At 74.5% G+C, this 22,747-nt stretch overlaps 3 protein-coding genes across 3 annotated transcripts in view; 2 read left to right on the top strand and 1 right to left on the bottom strand.

The window, feature by feature from the left end:
* The window catches only part of OPLAH (5-oxoprolinase, ATP-hydrolysing), a 74,822-nt gene extending 53,595 nt beyond the window's left edge, over positions 1-21,227 (bottom strand). The window contains exons 1-10 of the mRNA XM_069005642.1: positions 20,158-21,227; positions 17,982-18,173; positions 13,927-14,041; positions 11,320-11,443; positions 9,579-9,774; positions 8,205-8,370; positions 6,281-6,419; positions 3,270-3,337; positions 630-1,039; positions 421-533 (exon numbers count right to left, since the gene is read on the bottom strand). Of these exons, the coding sequence (XP_068861743.1) occupies positions 421-533; positions 630-1,039; positions 3,270-3,337; positions 6,281-6,419; positions 8,205-8,370; positions 9,579-9,774; positions 11,320-11,443; positions 13,927-14,041; positions 17,982-18,173; positions 20,158-20,331 (1,697 nt within the window). The 5' untranslated portion in view covers positions 20,332-21,227. The remainder of the gene's footprint in view (positions 1-420; positions 534-629; positions 1,040-3,269; positions 3,338-6,280; positions 6,420-8,204; positions 8,371-9,578; positions 9,775-11,319; positions 11,444-13,926; positions 14,042-17,981; positions 18,174-20,157) is intronic.
* LOC138105956 (uncharacterized) lies at positions 5,599-6,214 on the top strand (the record flags this gene model as incomplete). The annotated part of the gene is given in 2 exon segments (XM_069006009.1): positions 5,599-5,876; positions 5,878-6,214. Coding segments are annotated over 2 exon segments (615 nt in total), but the record flags the coding sequence as incomplete, so codon positions are not given.
* A 399-nt stretch (positions 21,228-21,626) lies between the features above and the next one.
* Positions 21,627-22,747, top strand: part of LOC138105321 (uncharacterized) — a gene marked incomplete at its 3' end in the record, with an annotated part of 4,070 nt that continues 2,949 nt past the window's right edge. The window contains exon 1 of the mRNA XM_069005119.1: positions 21,627-21,797. Within this exon, the coding sequence (XP_068861220.1) occupies positions 21,627-21,797 (171 nt within the window). The remainder of the gene's footprint in view (positions 21,798-22,747) is intronic.

Here is a 22,747-nt window from a genome sequence, read left to right on the forward strand (position 1 = left end):
ACAGCGCTGTCACCCTTGGGGACACCGCGGGGACACCGCGGGGACACCGCGGGGACAGCGCCGGGACAGCGCCGGGACAGCCCCGGGTCACCCCGCACCGTGTCCGGCAGTGTCCGTCACCGCGGGGACAGCGCTGTCACCCTTGGGGACACCGCGGGGACACCGCGGGGACAGCCCCGGGACACCCCGCACCGCGCCCGGCGGGGACAGCGCTGTCACCCTTGGGGACACCCCCGGCACCCTTGGGGACACCCCCGGCACATCCCTGTCCCACCCTGGGGTCACCACGGGGACGCGCCCAGGCAGCCCCGCCCCCCTCCCCCCCCCCTCCGTCACATGGCCGGGGACCCCCGAGGGACCCCCAAACCCCTCGGGCCCCGCGCCCGGGCGCGCCCCCAGCCCGGGGGTCCCCGCACCTACTTGTGGATGAAGACCCTGGCCATGCCCAGCGTGCGGGCGATGGCACACGCGTGCTGGCCCCCGGCGCCCCCGAAGCACGCCAGCACGTGCTGCGCCGCGTCGTGTCCCCGCGCCTGCCACCGCGGGAGGGGACACGGAGGTGACACCGCTGTCACCCCCCCCCCCCCACCCCCCGAACCCCCCCACCCCCCCACCCACGGGACACCCACCTGCGTCAGCGCGCGGATGGGCCGGCACATGGCCTCGTTGGCCACCCGGATGAAGCCCAGGGCCACCTCCTCCACCGAGAGCGGCGCGGGGGGGACAGCGGGGACACCGCGGCCACCACTGCCCGCGGGGCCGGTGCCAGCGCCGGCGTCACCGCCGCTGGTGCCGGTGCCCCCCGCGTCCCCGGGGGTGTCCCCGGGGGTGTCCCCGGCGGTGTCCCCGGGGGTGTCCCCGGGGGTGTCCCCGGCGCCGCTCTGGAAGGCGCCGATGGTGGCGGCCAGCTCCCGGAACGCGGCCACCGCCGTGTCGCGACACAGGGGCTGGTCCTCGCCCGGGCCGAAGATCCGCGGGAAATACTCCGGGAGCAGCCGGCCCAGCACCAGGTTGGCGTCGGTGACAGTCAGGGGACCCCCTGGGGGGCACGGCGGGGGTCAGGGGGGGACACGGGGGTCACGGGGGCACGCGGGGGTCAGGGGGACACGCGGGGGTCAGGGGGGGACGCGGGGGTGAGGGGGGATGCGGGGGTCAGGGGGACACGAGGGGGGTCAGGGGGACACGCGGGGGTCAGGGGGACACGGGGGTCAGGGGGGACACGGGGGTCAGGGGGAGATGCGGGGGTCAGGGGGACACGCGGGGGTCAGGGGGACACGCGGGGGTCAGGGGAGATGCGGGGGTTAGGGGGACACGCGGGGGTCAGGGGGACACGCGGGGGTCAGGGGGACACGCGGGGGGTCAGGGGGGGACGCGGGGGTCCGGGGGAGATGCGGGGGTCGGGGGGGACACGGGGGGTCACGGGGACACGCGGGGGTCAGGGGGACTCGCGGGGTCAGGGGGGACACTGGGGGGTCAGGGGGGGACACGCGGGGGTCAGGGGGGGACACGCGGGGGTCAGGGGGGATGCGGGGTGAGGGGGGGGACACGCGGGGGTGAGGGGGGGACACTCGGGGGTCAGGGGGACACGCGGGGGTCAGGGGGACACACGGGGGTCCGGGGGGGATGCGGGGTCAGGGGGAGACGGGGGGGTCGGGGGACACGCGGGGGTCAGGGGGGACAACGGGGGGGTCAGGGGACACGGGGAGGCGGGGGTCAGGGGGACACGCGGGGGCAGGGGGGCACGAGGGGGCGGGGGGGTCACGGGGGGGTCAGGGGGGACACTGGGGGGGGTCAGGGGGGCACGGGGGGGTCAGGGGGACACGCAGGGGTCAGGGGGACACTCGGGGGTCAGGGGGGACACGCGGGGGTGAGGGGGACACGCGGGGGTCAGGGGGGACACGGGGGTCAGGGGGGGGACACGCGGGGGTGAGGGGGGACACAGGGGGGCAGGGGGACACTCGGGGGTCAGGGGGGACACGGGGGGGGTCAGGGGGGGACACGCGGGGGTCAGGGGGGGACACGCGGGGGTCAGAGGGGGGACGCGGGGGTCAGGGGGGCAACGCGGGGGTCAGGGGGGGGGGGGGGGGGGACAGCGGCGGGGGGTCAGGGGGGACACGCGGGGGTCAGGGGGGACACGCGGGGGTCAGGGGGACACGGGGGGTCAGGGGGGACACTCGGGGGGTCAGGGGGACACGCGGGGGTCAGGGGGGACACGCGGGGGTCAGGGGGGGACACACGGGGGGTCAGGGGGGACACTGGGGGTCAGGGGGGACACGCGGGGGTCAGGGGGGGACACTGGGGGGTCAGGGGGACACGCGGGGGGTCAGGGGGGGACTGGGGGTCGGGGGGACACGCGGGGGTCAGGGGGGGACACGCGGGGGTCAGGGGGGACACGCGGGGGGGGTCAGCGGGGGATCAGGGGGCTCGGGTAGGGGGCACGGGGGTCAGGGGGACACTCGGGTCAAGGGTCAACGCGTCGACCCGGGGGTCAGGGGGGACACGCGGGGCGTCAGGGGGGACACGCGGGGGTCAGGGGGGGACACGCGGGCGGTCAGGGGGACACGCGGGGGTCAGGGGGGGGGACACGCGGGGGTCAGGGGGGGACACGCGGGGGTCAGGGGGGACAACGGGAGGGGTCAGGGGGGACACTCGGGGGTCAGGGGGGACACGCGGGGGGTCAGGGGGGACACGGGGGTCAGGGGGAGATGCGGGGGTCAGGGGGGACATCGGGGGTCAGGGGACATCGGGGGGTCAGGGGGGACACACGGGGGGGTCAGGGGGACACGCGGGGGTCAGGGGGGGGACAGGGGGACGGGGGGGGTCAAGGGGGACACGCGGGGGGTCAGGGGGACACGCGTAGGGTCAGGGTGGACTGCGGGGGTCAGGGGGACACGCGGGGGTCAGGGGGGACGCTGGGGGTCGGGGGGGATCGCGGGGGGTCGGGGTCGGGGGGGGACACTCGGGGGTCGGGGGGACACGCGGGGGTATGGGGGGACACTGGGGGGTCAGGGGGGGACACTCGGGGGTCAGGGGGGGGACACTGGGGGGTCAGGGGGACACTCGGGGACACTCGGGGGGGTCAGGCGGGGGGGGACACGCGGGGGGTCCGAGGAGGTTGACACGGGGGGTCAGGGGGGGACACTCGGGGGACACTCGGGGGGTCAGGGGGGGGACACGCGGGGGTCAGGGGGTGACACGGGGGTCAGGGGGACACTCGGGGGACACTCGGGGGTCAGGGGGGGACCACAGGGGGGGGTCCCCTCGCTCACCCTTGCGGTAACACGCAGGGCCCGGGTGGGCGCCCGCGGACTCGGGGCCGACCACGTAGAGACCGGAGCTGCGGGGACACGGGGACACCACGGGGGTCCGGGGGGGTCCGGCGGGGCCGGGGGACACACCACGGGGACACCCACGGGGACACCCACGGGGGACACGGGGGACACAGGAGGGACAGCGACACCCACGGGGACACCACGGGGACATGAGGGACACCGCGGGGCTGGGGACACCCACGGGGACACCACGGGGGTCCGGGGGGGTCCGGCGGGGCCGGGGACACCCAGGGGGACACGGGAGGGCACCGGAGGGACAGCGACACCCACGGGGAGACACCACGGGGGTCCGGGGGGGGTCCGGCGGGGCCGGGGACACCCCCCGGGGACACCCACGGGGACATGGAGGGACACCGCGGGGCTGGGGACACCCCACGGGGACACGGGGGGGCACGCGGCGGGGCCTGTGGCACCAGTAGCACCAGTGGCACCAGTAGCACCAGTGGCTCCAGTGGCACCAGCGGCACCAGTGGCCCCAGTGGCCCCAGTGGCTCCAGTGGCACCAGCGGCACCAGTGGCACCAGTGGCCCCAGTGGCCCCAGTGGCTCCAGTGGCCCCAGTGGCCCCAGTGGCTCCAGCGGCACCAGTGGGCACCAGTGGCTCCAGTGGCTCCAGTGGCCCCAGTGGCTCCAGTGGCTCCAGTGGCACCAGTAGCACCAGTGGCTCCAGTGGCCCCAGTGGCCCCAGTGGCTCCAGTGGCACCAGTGGCACCAGTGCTCCAGTGGCACCAGTGGCTCCAGTGGCCCCAGTGGCCCCAGTGGCTCCAGTGGCTCCAATGGCACCAGTGGCCCCAGTGGCTCCAGTGGCTCCAGTGGCACCAGTGGCACCAGTGGCCCCAGTGGCACCAGTGGCCCCAGTGGCACCAGTAGCACCAGTGGCACCAGTGGCCCCAGTGGCACCAGTAGCACCAGTGGCTCCAGTGGCTCCAGTGGCCCCAGTGGCACCAGTGGCACCAGTAGCACCAGTGGCCCCAGTGGCCCCAGTGGCTCCAGTGGCACCAGTGGCCCCAGTGGCTCCAGTGGCTCCAGTGGCACCAGTAGCACCAGTGGCACCAGTGGCCCCAGTGGCACCAGTAGCACCAGTGGCCCCAGTGGCAGCAGTGGCACCAGTGGCCCCAGCGGCACCAGTGGCACCAGTAGCACCAGTGGCACCAGTGGCTCCAGTGGCTCCAGTGGCTCCAGTGGCTCCAGTGGCACCAGTGGCCCCAGTGGCACCAGTAGCACCAGTGGCTCCAGTGGCCCCAGTGGCCCCAGTGGCTCCAGTGGCACCAGTGGCCCCAGTGGCACCAGTGGCTCCAGTGGCCCCAGTGGCACCAGTGGCCCCAGTGGCCCCAGTGGCACCAGTGGCCCCAGCGGCACCAGCGGCACCAGCGGCACCAGTGGCACCAGTGGCCCCAGTGGCTCCAGTGGCCCCAGTGGCCCCAGCAGCACCAGTAGCACCAGCGGCACCAGTGGCACCAGTGGCCCCAGTGGCCCCAGTGGCCCCAGTGGCTCCAGTGGCACCAGTGGCCCCAGCGGCACCAGTGGCCCCAGTGGCCCCAGTGGCACCAGTGGCACCAGTGGCTCCAGCGGCACCAATGGCACCAGTGGCACCAGTGGCACCAGTGGCACCAGTGGCCCCAGTGGCCCCAGTGGCCCCAGTGGCCCCAGTGGCACCAGTGGCACCAGTGGCTCCAGCGGCACCAATGGCACCAGCGGCACCAGTGGCACCAGTGGCACCAGTGGCACCAGTGGCCCCAGTGGCACCAGCGGCACCAGTGGCTCCAGTGGCCCCAGTGGCCGCAGTGGCCCCAGTGGCCCCAGCGGCACCAGTGGCTCCAGTGGCACCAGTGGCTCCAGTGGCCCCAGTGGCCCCAGTGGCCCCAGTGGCCCCAGTGGCCCCAGTGGCCCCAGTTGCTCCAGCCCAGGGCTCCCTCCGGCCGTGCTGGTGCCACCACCGGGCCACCCTGGGGTCCCCTGAGCCCCCCGTGCCTTGGGACACCCCCGGGACCCCTCCCCACAGCCCCCCGGACCCCTCCCCACCGCCCCCGCCCCCCGGGACCCCTCCCCACATCCCCCGGGACCCCTCCCCACGGCCCCCGGGACCCCTCCCCACATCCCCCGCCCCCCGGGACCCCTCCCCACGGCCCCCGGCTCCCCACAGCCCCACGGGACCCCTCCCCACCTCCCCCACATCCCCCGGGACCCCTCCCCACGGCCCCCCGGGACCCCTCTCCACATCCCCCACATCCCCCGGGACCCCTCCCCACATCCCCCGGGACCCCTCCCCACGGCCCCCGGGACCCCTCCCCACGGCCCCCCGGGACCCCTCCCCACCTCCCCCGCCCCCCGGGACCCCTCCCCACGGCCCCCGGGACCCCTCTCCACATCCCCCACATCCCCCGGGACCCCTCCCCACATCCCCCGGGACCCCTCCCCACATCCCCCGGGACCCCTCCCCACGGCCCCCGGGACCCCTCCCCACATCCCCCGCCCCCCGGGACCCCTCCCCACAGCCCCCCGGACCCCTCCCCACCTCCCCCGCCCCCCGGGACCCCTCCCCACGGCCCCCCGGGACCCCTCCCCACCGCCCCCGCCCCCCGGGACCCCTCCCCACGGCCCCCCGGGACCCCTCCCCACATCCCCCGCCCCCCGGGACCCCTCCCCACGGCCCCCGGGACCCCTCCCCACGGCCCCCCGGGACCCCTCCCCACATCCCCCGCCCCCCGGGACCCCTCCCCACGGCCCCCGGGACCCCTCCCCACATCCCCCGCCCCCCGGGACCCCTCCCCACGGCCCCCGGGACCCCTCCCCACCTCCCCCGGCCCCCGGGACCCCTCCCCACAGCCCCCGGGACCCCTCCCCACCTCCCCCGGCCCCCGGGACCCCTCCCCACGGCCCCCGGGACCCCTCCCCACATCCCCCGGCCCCCCGGGACCCCTCCCCACGGCCCCCCGGACCCCCACTCACCGGAAGAAGAGGCGGGAGCCGCCGCCGGCCGCCACGGTGTTGATGTCCAGCTGCGGGGCCTGGATGGCCACCCCGGCCGTGGTGGCCTCGAACACGTGCTCGAACTCGCCCGCGTAGCGGCTCACGTCGGTCGAGGTGCCTGGGGGGGACCCCGAAAGTGCCGGACCCCCAAACTGCCCGAACCCCAAACTGCCCGGACCCCAAAACTGCTGGACCCCGAAACTGCCGGACCCCGAAACTGCCGGACCCCGAAACTGCCCGAACTGCCCGATCCCAAACTGCCCGAACCCCGAAACTGCCGGACCCCGAAACTGCCGGACCCCCAAACTGCCCGAACCCCAAACTGCCGGACCCCGAAACTGCCCCGTCCCGAACCCATACAGACCCCAATCCCAGCGGGACCCCCAAAACTGCCCGAACTGCCCCATCCCAAACTGCCCGAACCCCAAACTGCCCGAACCCCAAACTGCCCGAACCCCAAAACTGCCCGAACCCCGAACTGCCCGATCCCAAACTGCCCGAACCCCAAACTGCCCGGACCCCAAACTGCCCGAACCCCAAAACTGCCCGAACCCCGAAACTGCCCGAACCCCAAACTGCCCGGACCCCAAACTGCCCGAACCCCAAACTGCCCGAACCCCAAACTGCCCGGACCCCGAAACTGCCCCGTCCCGAACCCATACAGACCCCAATCCCAGCGGGACCCCCAAAACTGCCCGAACTGCCCGAACCCCGAAACTGCCCGAACCCCGAAACTGCCGGACCCCAGAACTGCCCGAACCCCGAACTGCCCGATCCCAAACTGCCCGGACCCCGAAACTGCCGGACCCCAAAACTGCCGGACCCCAAACTGCCGGACCCCAAAACTGCCCGAACCCCAAAACTGCCCGAACCCCGAAACTGCCGGACCCCAAACTGCCGGACCCCGAAACTGCCCCGTCCCGAACCCATACAGACCCCAATCCCAGCGGGACCCCCAAAACTGCCCGAACTGCCCCATCCCAAACTGCCCGAACCCCAAACTGCCCGGACCCCAAACTGCCCGAACCCCAAAACTGCCCGAACCCCGAAACTGCCCGAACCCCAAACTGCCCGGACCCCAAACTGCCCGGACCCCAAACTGCCCGAACCCCCAAACTGCCCGAACCCCAAAACTGCCGGACCCCAAAACTTCCCGAACCCCGAAACTGCCCGGACCCCAAAACTGCCTGAACCCCGAAACTGCCGGACCCCGAAACTGCCCGAACCCCCCAAACTGCCCGAACCCCAAACTGCCGGACCCCGAAACTGCCCCATCCCAAACCCGGTCAGACCCCAGTCCCAGCGCGACCCCCAAATCTGGATAGAACCCGAAATCCGTGGGACCCCCAACCCCAGCGGGATCCCCAACCCAGCCAGACCCCCAAGCCCGGTGGGACCCCCCAACCCCAATGGGACCCCCAACCAAGCCAGACCCCCAACCCCAGTGGGACCCCAGCCCCAATGGGACCCCCCAGCCCCAATGGGACCCCCAACCCCAATGAGACCCCAACCCCGGTGCCCCCCCGACCCCAATGGGACCCCAGCCCCAATGGGACCCCCAACCCCAATGAGACCCCAACCCCGGTGCCCCCCCGACCCCAATGGGACCCCAGCCCCAATGGGACCCCCAACCCCAATGAGACCCCAACCCCGGTGCCCCCCCGACCCCAATGGGACCCCAGCCCCAATGGGACCCCCAACCCCAATGAGACCCCAACCCCGGTGCCCCCCCGACCCCAATGGGACCCCAACCCCGGTGCCCCCCCGACCCCAATGGGACCCCAACCCCAATGGGACCCCCCAGCCCCAATGAGACCCCCAACCCCGGTGCCCCCCCGACCCCATCCCGCCCTCGCCCCGATCCCCACGGGCCCCCCGCCCCCGCGGGCCCCCCGCCCCTCACCTCCCATGTCGAAGCCGATGACGGGGGTCCCGTCCCGGGGGTCGTAGGTGGTCCGGGCGTAGCCCACGACCCCCGCGGCCGGGCCCGACAGGATGGCCCGGGCCCCCCCGAAGGTGGCCATGGGCGTGAGCCCCCCGTCCGAGCGCATGAACAGCACCCGCACCCCCTGCGGGAATTGGGGGGGTCAGGGGGGTCCTGGGGGGGTCCTGGTGGGTGTGAGACCCCCATGAACAGCACCCGCACCCCCTGCGGGAATTGGGGGGATCGGGGGGTCCTGGGGGGGCTCAGGGGGTGTGAGACCCCCATGAACAGCACCCGCACCCCCTGCGGGAATTGGGGGGATCGGGGGGGTCCTGGGGGGGCTCAGGGGGTCTATGGGGTCTGAGACCCCCCATGAACAGCACCCGCACCCCCTGCGGGAATTGGGGGGGTCAGGGGGGTCCTGGGGGGGTCCTGGGGGGGCTCAGGGGGTGTGAGACCCCCATGAACAGCACCCGCACCCCCTGCGGGAATTGGGGGGGTCAGGGGGGTCCTGGGGGATCTCGGGGCTGTCCCAGTGTGCCCCGGTGTGCCCCAGGTGTGTCCCGGGTGTGTCCCAGTGTGTCCCAGGTGTGTCCCAGTGTGTCCCAGGTGTGTCCCGCTGTGTCCCAGGTGTGTCCCAGGTGTGTCCCAGGTGTGTCCCATGTGTGTCCCGGGCTGTCCCAGGTGTGTCCCAGTGTGTCCCAGGTGTGTCCCAGGTGTGTCCCAGGTGTGTCCCGGGCTGTCCCAGTGTGTCCCAGGTGTGTCCCAGGTGTGTCCCAGGTGTGTCCCAGGTGTGTCCCGGGCTGTCCCAGGTGTGTCCCAGGTGTGTCCCAGGTGTGTCCCAGGTGTGTCCCGGGCTGTCCCAGGTGTGTCCCAGGTGTGTCCCAGTGTGTCCCAGGTGTGTCCCGGGCTGTCCCAGGGGTGTCCCAGGTGTGTCCCAGGTGTGTCCCAGGTGTGTCCCAGGTGTGTCCCAGTGTGTCCCAGGTGTGTCCCAGGTGTGTCCCGCTGTGTCCCAGGTGTGTCCCAGGTGTGTCCCGGGCTGTCCCAGGTGTGTCCCGGGCTGTCCCAGGTGTGTCCCAGGTGTGTCCCAGTGTGTCCCAGGTGTGTCCCAGGTGTGTCCCGCTGTGTCCCAGGTGTGTCCCAGGTGTGTCCCAGGTGTGTCCCAGGTGTCCCAGGTGTGTCCCAGGTGTGTCCCGCTGTGTCCCAGGTGTGTCCCAGTGTGTCCCAGGTGTGTCCCAGGTGTCCCAGTGTGTCCCGGGCTGTCCCAGGTGTGTCCCAGGTGTGTCCCAGGTGTGTCCCAGGTGTGTCCCAGGTGTGTCCCGGGCTGTCCCGGGCTGTCCCCGCCGCGCTCACCCGCAGCCCGTGGCGGAAGCCGCGGCAGAAGCCGCGCAGGTAGCGCCGCACGCCCGGGCTCAGGTAGGCATCGACGCAGGCCGTGAGCCCGCGGGGCACCGCGCGCGCCATCCCGGCCACCGCCGACGACAGCGACACCTGCTCGAAGCCCAGCTCGTGCGCCAGAGCCCCCACCTGCTCCTCGTGGCCCGGCCACCTGCGGGGGGACACGCCTGGGTCACCTGGGGGGGCACCTGGGGGGGCACCTGGGGGGGCACCTGTGTCACCTGTAACCCCCACACCCCTGTGGTGTCACACCTGTGTCACCTGTAGCCCCCACAGTGTCACACCTGTGCCACCTGGGGGGTCACCTGTGTCACACCTGTGTCACCCCCAAACCCCCACAGTGTCACACCTGTGTCACCTGTAACCCCCAAACCCCCACAGCGTCACACCTGTGTCACCTGGGGGGTCACCTGTGTCACCCCCAAACCCCCAGAGTGGCACACCTGGGTCACCTGTAACCCCCACACCCCCACAGTGCCACACCTGGGTCACCTGTGTCACCCCCAAACCCCCAGAGTGCCACACCTGTGTCACCTGTGTCACCCCCAAACCCCCAGAGTGGCACACCTGGGTCACCTGTAACCCCCACACCCCCACAGTGCCACACCTGGGTCACCTGTGTCACCCCCAAACCCCCAGAGTGCCACACCTGTGTCACCTGTGTCACCCCCAAACCCCCAGAGTGGCACACCTGGGTCACCTGTAACCCCCACACCCCCGTGGTGCCACACCTGTGTCACCCCCCACACCCCCGCGGTGTCACCTGGGGGGTCACCTGTGTCACCTGCGGGGTCCCCGGGGGGGTCACCTGGCACTTCCCAAATCCCCCCAACCCCCTCCGGGACCCTCCCAACTCCCCCCACTCGGATATTGGGGTGCAGCCCCCCCGGATCCCCCCCGGAGCCCCCCAGGAGCCCCCCGGGACCCCCGGATCCCCCCGGATCCCCCCCGGATGCCCCCCGGGACCCCCGGAGCCCCCCAGGACCCCCGGAGCCCCCTCCTCACGCGTAGCTGTGCAGCAGCAGCACCGCCAGGCCCCTCCAGAGCCCCCCAGAGCCCCCCAGGACCCCCAGAGCCCCCCCAGGACCCCCCCCGGAGCCCCCCAGGACCCCCGGAGCCCCCCAGGACCCCCCTGGAGCCCCCCGGGACCCCCCGGAGCCCCCTCCTCACGCGTAGCTGTGCAGCAGCAGCACCGCCAGGCCCCCCCAGAGCCCCCCAGAGCCCCCCAGGACCCCCCCAGGCCCCCCCGAGCCCCCTCCTCACGCGTAGCTGTGCAGCAGCAGCACCGCCAGGCCCTGGGGATCCCCAAAGCCCCCCAAGGACCCCCCCAGGACCCCCCCGGGACCCCCGAGCCCCCTCCTCACGCGTAGCTGTGCAGCAGCAGCACCGCCAGCCCCCCCAGAGCCCCCCAGGACCCCCCCAGGACCCCCCGAGCCCCCTCCTCACGCGTAGCTGTGCAGCAGCAGCACCGCCAGCCCCCCCAGAGCCCCCCAGGACCCCCCCAGGACCCCCCCAGGACCCCCGGAGCCCCCTCCTCACGCGTAGCTGTGCAGCAGCAGCACTGCCAGGCCCCTCCAGAGCCCCCCAGAGCCCCCCAGGACCCCCAGAGCCCCCCCCAGGACCCCCCCCGGAGCCCCCCAGGCCCCCCCAGAGCCCCCCAGAGCCCCCCGGGACCCCCCCGGAGCCCCCTCCTCACGCGTAGCTGTGCAGCAGCAGCACCGCCAGGCTCCGGATGCCGCGGGCCAGGACCCCCTCGAGGTCCCTGCGCAGCCGCCCCAGGTCCAGCGGCCGCTGCACCAGCAGGGTCACCCCCGAGCAGCCTGGGGGGGGACAGCGGGGTCACCTCCCCCCCCTGAGACCCCCAAACCCCCCCGGTGTCACCCCCAGGGTCACCCCCGAGCAGCCTGGGGGGGGACAGCGGGGTCACCTCCCCCCCCGAGAGACCCCCAAACCCCCCCGGTGTCACCCCCAGGGTCACCCCCGAGCAGCCTGGGGGGGGGGACAGCGGGGTCACCTCCCCCCCCGAGAGACCCCCAAACCCCCCCGGTGTCACCCCCAGGGTCACCCCCGAGCAGCCTGGGGGGGGACAGCGGGGTCACCTCCCCCCCGAGACCCCCAAACCCCCCAGGGTCACCCCCAGGGTCACCCCCGAGCAGCCTGGGGGGGGACAGCGGGGTCACCTCCCCCCCCGAGACCCCCAAACCCCCCAGGGTCACCCCCGAGCAGCCTGGGGGGGGACAGCGGGGTCACCGCCCCCCCCGAGACCCCCAAAGCCCCCCGGTGTCACCCCCGAGCAGCCTGGGGGGGGACAGCGGGGTCACCTCCCCCCCCGAGACCCCCAAACCCCCCAGGGTCACCCCCGAGCAGCCTGGGGGGGGACAGCGGGGTCACCGCCCCCCCCGAGACCCCCAAAGCCCCCCGGTGTCACCCCCGAGCAGCCTGGGGGGGGACAGCGGGGTCACCTCCCCCCCTGAGACCCCCAAACCCCCCCGGTGTCACCCCCGAGCAGCCTGGGGGGGACAGCGGTGTCACCTCCCCCCCTGAGACCCCCAAACCCCCCCGGTGCCACCTCACAGAGCAGCAGGGGGGTGGCGACAGGGCTGTCACCCCCTGCCACCCCCTGTGCCACCCCCAGTGTCACCCCCAGTGTCACCCCCAGTGCCACCCCCTGTCACCCCCAGTGTCACCCCCAGTCACCCCCAGTGCCACCCCCTGCCACCCCCAGTGTCACCCCCAGTGTCACCCCAGTGTCACCCCAGTGCCACCCCCAGTGTCACCCCCTGTCACCCCCGGTGTCACCCCCAGTGTCACCCCGGTGCCACCCCCAGTGTCGCCCCCAGTGTCACCCCCAGTGTCACCCCCTGTCACCCCCTGCCACCCCCGGTGTCACCCCCAGTGTCACCCCCAGTGTCACCCCCTGTCGCCCCCAGTGCCACCCCCAGTGTCACCCCCGGCGTCACCCCCAGTGCCACCCCCGGTGTCACCCCCAGTGTCACCCCCTGTCGCCCCCAGTGTCACCCCCAGTGTCACCCCCAGTGTCACCCCCAGTGTCACCCCCAGTGTCGTCCCCAGTGCCACCCCCGATGTCACCCCCAGTGTCACCCCCAGTGTCACCCCAGTGTCGCCCCCAGTGCCACCCCCAGTGTCACCCCCTGTCACCCCAGTGTCGCCCCCAGTGTCACCCCCAGTGTCACCCCCAGTGTCACCCCAGTGTCACCCCCAGTGTCACCCCGTGTGCCACCCCCAGTGCCACCCCCTGTCGCCCCCAGTGCCACCCCCAGTGCCACCCCCTGTCACCCCCAGTGTCACCCCAGTGTCACCCCAGTGCCACCCCCTGCCACCCCCTGCCACCCCCAGTGTCACCCCCAGTGTCACCCCCTGTCGCCCCCAGTGTCACCCCCAGTGTCACCCCCAGTGTCACCCCAGTGTCACCCCCAGTGCCACCCCCTGTCACCCCCTGTCACCCCCAGTGTCGCCCCCAGTGTCACCCCCGGTGTCACCCCCAGTGTCACCCCCAGTGCCACCCCCTGTCACCCCCTGTCACCCCCAGTGTCACCCCCAGTGCCACCCCCTGTCACCCCCTGTCACCCCCAGTGTCGCCCCCAGTGTCACCCCAGTGTCACCCCCAGTGTCACCCCCAGTGTCACCCCCTGCCACCCCCTGTCACCCCCTGTCACCCCCTGTCACCCCCAGTGCCACCCCCAGTGTCACCCCCTCTCACCCCCGGTGTCACCCCGGTGTCGCCCCCAGTGTCACCCCCTGTCGCCCCCGGTGCCACCCCCCAGGTCCCACCCTGCACCCGGGGCCAGCTGTCGCCCCCGGGCAAGTGCCACCCCCGGTGCCACCCCCAGGTCCCACCCTGCACCCGGGGCCAGCTGTCGCCCCCGGGCAAGTGCCACCCCCGGTGCCACCCCCAGTGTCACCCCCAGTGTCACCCCTTGCCACCCCCAGTGCCACCCCCAGTGTCACCCCCGGTGTCACCCCCTGTCACCCCCTGTCACCCCCAGTGTCACCCCCTGCCACCCCCAGTGTCACCCCCTGTCGCCCCCAGTGCCACCCCCAGTGTCGCCCCCAGTGCCACCCCCAGTGTCACCCCCGGTGTCACCCCCAGTGTCACCCCCTGTGTCACCCCCTGTGCCACCCCCAGTGTCACCCCCTGTCACCCCCTGCCACCCCCTGTGCCACCCCCGGTGTCACCCCCAGTGTCACCCCCTGTCGCCCCCGGGCAGGTGCCACCCCCAGGTCCCACCCTGCACCCGGGGCCAGCTGTCGCCCCCGGGCAGGTGCCACCCCCAGGTCCCACCCTGCACCCGGGGCCAGCTGTCGCCCCCGGGCAAGTGGCAGCCGGGCTGCTCCGGGATCAGCCGCTCGTCCACCTCGATGACCTCCTCGTAGAGCACGTCGGGCATGGCCACCTCCTGCGGGGACACGGCGGCCACACGGAGCTGGCACCGGGGGGCGGGGAGGGGGGCAGCACTGGGACAGCGGCACCGGGACACTGGGAGGGCACTGGGAGGGCACTGGGAGGGCACTGGGAGGGCACTGGGGGGACTGGGAGGGCGCTGGGAGGGCGCTGGGAAGTACTGGGGGGCACTGGGAGGGCACTAGGAGGCACTGGGCGGGCACTGGGAGGGCACTGGGAGGGCACTGGGAGGGCACTGGGAGGCACTGGGGGGACTGGGAGGGCACTGGGAGGGCGCTGGGAAGTACTGGGAGGCACTGGAAGGGCACTAGGAGGCACTGGGCGGGCACTGGGAGGGCACTGGGAGGGCACTGGGAGGCACTGGGAGGGCACTGGGGGGACTGGGATGGCACTGGGAGGGCGCTGGGAGGGACTGGGAGGGCACTGGGAGGCACTGGCCTGGCACTGGGAGGGCACTGGGAGGCACTGGGAGGCACTGGGAGGGCACTGGGAAGGACTGGGAGGGCACTGGGAGGCACTGGGAGGGCGCTGGGTGGCACTGGGAGACACTGGGCTGGCACTGGGAGGGCACTGGGAGGCACCGGGAGGCACTGGGAGGGCACTGGCAGGCACTGGGAGGGACTGGGAGGCACTGGGATGGCATTGGGAAGCACTGGGAGGGCGCTGGGAGGGCACTGGGAGGTACTGGGAGGCACTGGGGGGACTGGGAGGGCACTGGGAGGGCATTGGGAGGGAACTGGGGGGACTGGGATGGCACTAGGACGGCACTGGCAGGCACTGGGAGGCACTGGCAGGCACTGGGATGGCACTGGGAGGGCACTGGGAGGCACTGGGAGGCACTGGGAGACACTGGGATGGCACTGGGAGGGCACTGGCAGGCACTGGCAGGCACTGGGAGGCACTGGGAGGGCACTGGGAGGCACTGGGAGGGCACTGGGAGGGCACTGGCAGGCAATGGCAGGCACTGGGATGGCACTGGGAGGGACTGGGAGGCACTGGCAGGCACTGGCAGGCACTGGGAGACACTGGGATGGCACTGGGAGGGCACTGGGAGGCACTGGGAGGGCACTGGGAGGGACTGGGAGGCACTGGGAGGCACTGGGCTGGCACTGGGAGGGCACTGGCAGGCACTGGGAGGCACTGGCAGGCACTGGACTGGCACTAGGAGGCACTGGGAGGGACTGGGAGGCACTGGGCTGGCACTGGGAGGGCGCTGGGAGGCACTGGCAGGCACTGGGAGGGACTGGGAGGCACTGGGATGGCATTGGGAAGCACTGGGAGGGCGCTGGGAGGGCACTGGGAGGTACTGGGAGGCACTGGGGGGACTGGGAGGGCACTGGGAGGGCATTGGGAGGGAACTGGGGGGACTGGGATGGCACTAGGACGGCACTGGCAGGCACTGGGAGGCACTGGCAGGCACTGGGATGGCACTGGGAGGGCACTGGGGGGCACTGGGAGGTACTGGGAGACACTGGGATGGCACTGGGAGGGCACTGGCAGGCACTGGCAGGCACTGGGAGGCACTGGGAGGGCACTGGGAGGCACTGGGAGGGCACTGGGAGGGCACTGGCAGGCACTGGCAGGCACTGGGCTGGCACTGGGAGGGCACTGTCAGGCACTGGGAGGCACCGGGAGGCACCGGGAGGCACTGGGAGGCACTGGGAGGGCACTGGGAGGCACTGGGCTGGCACTCGAACGTCACCCCGTGTCCCCTGTCCCGTGCCCCCCCCGTGCCCCCCCCGTGCCCCCCCGTGCCCCCCGCGGTGGCCGCTGGCTCCGGGCCGCGCTGGCCACAGGCCGGGACTGGCCCCGCGCCCGCCGCGCTCACGGGACCGGGGACACGGGACTGGGGGGGGCACGGGGGGGCACGGGGGGGGGCACGGGGGGGGGCACGGGGGGGGCACGGGGGGACACGGGGGGGGCACGGGACCGGGGACACGGGGGGGGGACACGGGGGGACACGGGGGGGGGACACGGGGGGGACACGGGGGGGACACGGGGGGGGCACGGGGGGGGCACGGGGGGGGGGACACGGGGGGACACGGGGGGGACACGGGGGGGGCACGGGGGGGACACGGGGGGGACACGGGGGGGGCACGGGGGGGACACGGGGGGGGGACACGGGGGGGACACGGGGGGGCACGGGGGGGACACGGGGGGGCACGGGGGGGACACGGGGGGGACACTGGGGGGCACGGGGGGGACACGGGGGGGACACTGGGGGGGGCACGGGGGGGGCACGGGACCGGGGACAGCGCCAAGGACACCCGGCCCGGCCAGGGGGACACGGGACAGGGGACGGGGGGGGGACAGCGAGCCCCACGGCGGGACGGTGTGGGGCACACGGGGGGGGCGGTGTGGGGCACACGGAGGGGGCGGTGTGGGGCACACGGAGGGGGCGGTGTGGGGCACACGGGAGGGGCGGTGTGGGGCACACGGGGGGACAGCGAGCCCCACGGCGGGACGGTGTGGGGCACACGGGGAGGGCGGTGTGGGGCACACGGGGGGGGACGGTGTGGGGCACACGGGAGGGGCGGTGTGGGGCACACGGGGGGCGCTGTGGGGCACACGGAGGGGGCGGTGTGGGGCACACGGAGGGGACGCTGTGGGGCACACGGGGGCGGTGTGGGGCACACGGAGGGCGCTGTGGGGCACACGGGGGACGCTGTGGGGCACACGGGGGGGGCGGTGTGGGGCACACGGAGGGGGCGCTGTGGGGCACACGGAGGGCGCTGTGGGGCACACGGGGGACGCTGTGGGGCACACGGAGGGGGCGGTGTGGGGCACACGGAGGTGACGCTGTGGGGCACACGGGGGGGCGGTGTGGGGCACACGGAGGGGGCGGTGTGGGGCACACGGAGGTGACGCTGTGGGGCACACGGAGGGGGCGGTGTGGGGCACACGGAGGGCGGTGTGGGGCACACGGGGGGGGCAGAGTGGGGCACACGGGAGGGGCGGTGTGGGGCACACGGAGGTGGCGCTGTGGGGCACACGGGGGGCGGTGTGGGGCACACGGGGGACGCTGTGGGGCACACGGGGAGCGGTGTGGGGCACACGGGGGGGCGGTGTGGGGCACACGGAGGTGGCGCTGTGGGGCACACGGAGGGCGGTGTGGGGCACACGGAGGTGGCGCTGTGGGGCACACGGAGGGCGGTGTGGGGCACACGGAGGTGGCGCTGTGGGGCACAGGGGGGGCGGTGTGGGGCACACGGAGGGGGCGGTGTGGGGCACACGGAGGGGACGCTGTGGGGCACACGGGGGACGCTGTGGGGCACACGGGGACACGGGGCGGTCACGGGACACGGGGCGGTCACGGGATGTGCCAGCCCCATGCCAGGTGGCCACGGGTCACCGAGGGGCCACTGAGGGGTCACCGAGGGGCCACCCCCAGCCCAGGGGCCACGGGGACGGGGGAGGCAGGTACAGGTGTGCCCAGGGGTGTGCCCAGGGGTGTGCCCAGGTGTGTCCAGGTGTGTGCCCAGGTGTGCCCAGGGGTGTGCCCAGGTGTGTCCAGGTGTGTGCCCAGGTGTGTGCCCAGGTGTGCCCGGGTGTGCCCAGGTGTGTGCCCAGGTGTGCCCAGGTGCTCTCACCAGGTCGAAGAGCCGCGGCCGCGCCTGGGTGCCGATGTCGGGGTGGGTTTGGGGTGGGTTTGGGGTGGGTGTGGGGGTTCAGGTGTGTGCCCAGGTGTGCCCAGGTGTACCCAGCTGTACCCAGGTGTGCCCAGGTGCTCTCACCAGGTCGAAGAGCCGCGGCCGCGCCTGGGTGCCGATGTCGGGGTGGGTTTGGGGTGGGTGTGGGGGTTCAGGTGTGTGCCCAGGTGTGCCCAGGTGTGTGCCCAGCTGTGTGCCCAGGTGTGCCCAGGTGTGTGCCCAGCTGTACCCAGCTGTACCCAGGTGTACCCAGGTGTGCCCAGGTGTGTGCCCAGGTGCTCTCACCAGGTCGAAGAGCCGCGGCCGCGCCTGGGTGCCGATGTGCAGCAGGTGCCGGAAGCCGCGGGTCACGGCCAGGGCCGCGCGCTCGCCGCGGCGCTGCAGCAGCGCGTTGGTGGCCACCGTGGTGCCCATGCGGATCCACTGGATCCCGGAGGCGTCCAGGGGCTCGTCCCGGGCCAGCGGCACCCCCAGCTCCTGCGGGAGCACCCGGATTCAGCGGGGGACCCACAGCGGGACCCCGGCCCCACAGCGGGACCCCAGCCCCATAGCGGGACCCCCAGCTCCTGCGGGAGCACCCGGATTCAGCGGGACCCCAGCCCCATAGCGGGACCCCGGACCCACAGCGGGACCCCAGACCCACAGCGGGACCCCCAGCTCCTGCGGGAGCACCCGGATTCAGAGGGGCAGCCGGACCCACAGCGGGACCCGGCCCCACAGCGGGACCCCAGACCCATAGCGGGACCCCAGACCCACAGTGGCACCCCCAGCTCCTGCGGGAGCACCCGGATTCAGCGGGGCAGCCGGACCCACAGCGGGACCCGGCCCCACAGCGGGACCCCAGACCCACAGCTGGACCCAGACCCACAGCGGGACCCCCAGCTCCTGCGGGAGCACCCCGGATTCAGCGGGACCCCGGACCCACAGCAGGACCCGGACCCACAGCAGGACCCCAGACCCACAGCGGGACCCCAGCCCCACAGCGGGACCCGGCCCCACAGCGGCACCCCCAGCTCCTGCGGGAGCACCCCGGATTCAGAGGGACCCCAGACCCACAGCGGGACCCCAGACCCACAGAGGGACCCCCAGCTCCTGCGGGAGCACCCCGGATTCAGCGGGGGACCCACAGCGGGACCCCAGACCCACAGCGGCACCCCCAGCTCCTGCGGGAGCACCCGGATTCAGAGGGACCCCAGCCCCACAGCGGGACCCCGGACCCACAGCGGCACCCCCAGCTCCTGCGGGAGCACCCCGGATTCAGAGGGACCCCAGACCCACAGCGGGACCCGGCCCCACAGCGGGACCCGGCCCCACAGCGGGACCCCAGCCCCACAGCAGGACCCCAGCCCCACAGCGGGACCCCCAACACAAGGCGGGGCAGAGGGTCCCGACGGGCCCGGGAGGGGATCCCGGGGGGCGCAGGAAGGGTCTGGGGGGGCCCCCTTGGGGGGGTCCCGGTCAGTTCCTGTGGGGGGGTCTCGGGGGGTCCCGGTGGTTTCCAGAACGGGGTCCCTGGGACGGGTGCTCGGGGGGGTCCCGGGGAGGGTGCTGGGGGGGGGGGGGTCCCAGTGCGGTTCCGGTGCGGTCCCGAGGGTCCCGGGGAGCGTGTTCGGGGGGGGTCCCGGGGGTCCCGGTGTGGTCCCGGGGGTCCCTGGGACGGGTGCTCGGGGGGGGATCCCAGTGCGGTCCAGGGGGTCCCGGGGAGGGTCCCGGTGCGGTCCCGGTGCGGTCCCGGGGGTCCCTAGGAGGGTGCTCGGGGGGGGGTCCAGGGGGTCCCGGGGGTCCCTGGGACGGGTGCTCGGGGGGGGCGGGTCCCGGGGGTCCCGGGGGGGGGTCCCTGGGTGGGTGCTCGGGGGATCCCGGGGGTCCCGGGGGTCCCGGGGACGGGTGCTCCGGGGGGCTCCCGGGGGTCCCGGGGGGGGGTCCCTGGCACGGGTGCTCGGGGGGGGGCTCCCGGGGGTCCCGGGGGTCCCTGGGACGGGTGCGGGGGGGGGCGGGTCCCGGTGCGGTCCCGGGGGTCCCGGGGAGGGTGCTCCGGGGGGGCTCCCGGGGGTCCCGGGGTTCCCTGGCACGGGTGCTCCGGGGATCCCGGGGGTCCCGGGGGTCCCTGGAAGGGTGCTCGGGGGGGGCGGGTCCCGGGGGTCCCGGGGGTCCCTGGGAGGGTGCTCGGGGGGGGTCCCGGGGGTCCCGGGGGTCCCTGGCACGGGTGCTCCGGGGATCCCGGGGGTCCCGGGGGTCCCTGGAAGGGTGCTCGGGGGGGGCGGGTCCCGGGGGTCCCGGGGGTCCCTGGGAGGGTGCTCGGGGGGGGGTCCCGGGGGTCCCGGGGTGGGTCCCGGTGCGGTCCCGGTGCGGTCCCGGGGGTCCCTGGGACGGGTGCTCCGCGGGGGCTCCCGGGGGTCCCGGGGGTCCCTGGCACGGGTGCTCCGGGGGGGGCTGGTCCCGGGGGTCCCGGGGGTCGCACCTCCTGCAGGATGCGGCGGATGCCCTCGGTGGGCGCGTCCCGGTACGCGGGGTCCTCGGAGAGCAGCTTGAGGACGCGGACGCGGCCGCCGGGGCAGCGGGCGAAGACGTCGGTGAAGGTCCCGCCGCGGTCGATGGCGAACTGGAACCCGGAGGGGGCGAGCGGCGCCGCCATGGCGGGACCGGCACCGGCACCGGCACCGGGCGGGACCCCCGGGCAAGGAGCGGCAAAGGGCCCCGGCTGCCCGCTACGGCCCGGCCGAAGGTCCGAGCGGTCCGGTGAAGGGTCGGGACCCCGCGGTGAAGGTCGGCGCTGTCCGGTCAGGGCCCGGCGCTGTCCGGTGAGGACCGGAGCTGTCCGGTGAAGGTCGGCGATGTCCGGTACGGGCTCGGCGGTGTCCGGTGAGGACCGGAGCTGTCCGGTCAGGGCCCGGCAGTGTCCGGTCAGGGCTCGGCGGTGTCCGGTGAGGACCGGAGCTGTCCGGTGAAGGTCGGCGGTGTCCGGTACGGGCTCGGCGGTGTCCGGTGAAGGTCGGAGCTGTCCGGTCAGGGCCCGGCAGTGTCCGGTGAGGACCGGAGCTGTCCGGTCAGGGCCCGGCAGTGTCCGGTGAAGGTCGGAGCTGTCCGGTCAGGGCCCGGCAGTGTCCGGTGAAGGTTGGAGCTGTCCGGTGAAGGTCGGCGCTGTCCGGTCAGGGCTCGGCGCTGTCCCGTGAGGACCGGAGCTGTCCGGTCAGGGCCCGGCGGTGTCCGGTACGGGCTCGGCGGTGTCCGGTGAGGACCGGAGCTGTCCGGTCAGGGCCCGGCAGTGTCCGGTGAAGGTCGGAGCTGTCCGGTGAAGGTCGGCGCTGTCCGGTCAGGGCCCGGCGCTGTCCGGTGAAGGTCGGCGCTGTCCGGTCAGGGCCCGGCAGTGTCCGGTCAGGGCTCGGCGCTGTCCGGTGAGTGGTCAGCGCCGCTCGGGGAAGGTTCGGCACTGCCCGAGAGGGGCGGGAGGCGCTCCTGCCGGGCCGCCAGGGGGCGCTGGGGTCGCTCCGGTGCCGCCCGGTGCCGTTCGGTGCCGTCCGGTGCCGCCCGGTGCCGCGAACCCACCGAGGGGGCGTGGCCTCAAAGGGGGCGTGGCCTCCAAGGGGGGCGTGGCCTCCAAGGGGAGTCACCGGGCCCGGCCTCGCTGGGGGCGTGGCCCGACGTGGGGAGCGTCACAGGGGCGGCGCCTCCCATTGGCGGGCGGCTCGCGCGGCGCACGCCGGGAGTTGTAGTTCGCCCCCCTCCTCCCTCGAGGCGCGCGGCGGCGCCGAAGGCCGCGCGCGCGCGGGGCACGCCGGGAGTTGTAGTTCGCCCCCTCCCCTCCCTCGAGGCGCGCGGCGGCGCCGAAGGCCGCGCGCGCGCGGGGCACGCCGGGAGTTGTAGTCCGGCCCCACACGCGGTGCCGGGAGCGGGAGCGAGCCCGGGAGCGGAGCCGGCAGCGCTGCGGGGATGGCGGGGCTGGAGCTGCTGTCGGACGCGGGGTTCCGGGCCGACGGGCGCCGGCCGGACGAGCTGCGCAAGGTGCGGGCCCGGCTCGGGGTGCTGGCGCGGGCCGACGGCTCGGCCTACCTGGAGCAGGGCAACACCAAGGTGCTGGCGGCCGTCTACGGCCCGCACGAGGTGAGCGGGGCCCCGGGGCTCTGGACCCCCCTCCCGCGGGGCTGCGGCCGCCCCTCAGGGCCTTGACCCCCCCCTCAAAGCCTGTGACTCCCCCTCAGGGCCTGTGACCCCCCCCTCAGGGCCTGTGACCCCCCCTCAGGGCCTGTGACCCCCCCCTCAGGGCCTGTGACCCCCCCTCAGGGCCTGTGACCCCCCCCCTCAGGGCCTGTGACCCCCCTCAAAGCCTGTCACCCCCCCCTCAGGGCCTGTGACCCCCCCTCAGAGCCTGTGACCCCCCCCCTCAGGGCCTGTGACCCCCCCCTCAGAGCCTGTGACCCCCCCCCTCAAAGCCTGTGACTCCCCCCTCAGGGCCTGTGACCCCCCCTCAGGGCCTGTGACCCCCCCCCTCAGAGCCTGTGACCCCCCCTCAGGGCCTGTGACCCCCCCCCTCAGGGCCTGTGACCCCCCCTTGGGCCTGTGACCCCCCCTCAGGGCCTGTGACCCCCCCTCAGGGCCTGTGACCCCCCCCTCAGGGCCTGTGACCCCCCCCTCAGGGCCTGTGACCCCCCCCCTCAGGGCCTGTGACCCCCCCTGGGCCTGTGACCCCCCCTCAGGGCCTGTGACCCCCCCCCCCTGGGGCTGTGACCCCCCCTCAGGGCCTGTGACCCCCCCTGGGGCTGTGACCCCCCCTCAGGGTCTCTGTCCCCCCCTCAGGGTCTCTGACCCCCCCCCGGGCTGTTCGAGCTCCGAGGTTCCGCCAGTCCCAGCGCCCCCTCCCCAATTTGTGCCCCCCAGCTCCTGGGGACCCCCCTCCGTTTCTCCCCCCACCCATTTCTCTCTGACCCCCCCCCTCCCCCCCAAAATGTGGGGGTCCCACGGCCCCCCCCCGCACTCCCTGACCACAGGTTTTTTTCCCTTTTTTTCTCCTTTTTCCCCTCTTTTTCCTCTCTTTTTTTCCTCTCTTTTTCTCC

The sequence above is a fragment of the Aphelocoma coerulescens genome, chromosome 2, assembly GCF_041296385.1.
Source record: "Aphelocoma coerulescens isolate FSJ_1873_10779 chromosome 2, UR_Acoe_1.0, whole genome shotgun sequence".
NCBI classification, from domain to species: domain Eukaryota; kingdom Metazoa; phylum Chordata; class Aves; order Passeriformes; family Corvidae; genus Aphelocoma; species Aphelocoma coerulescens.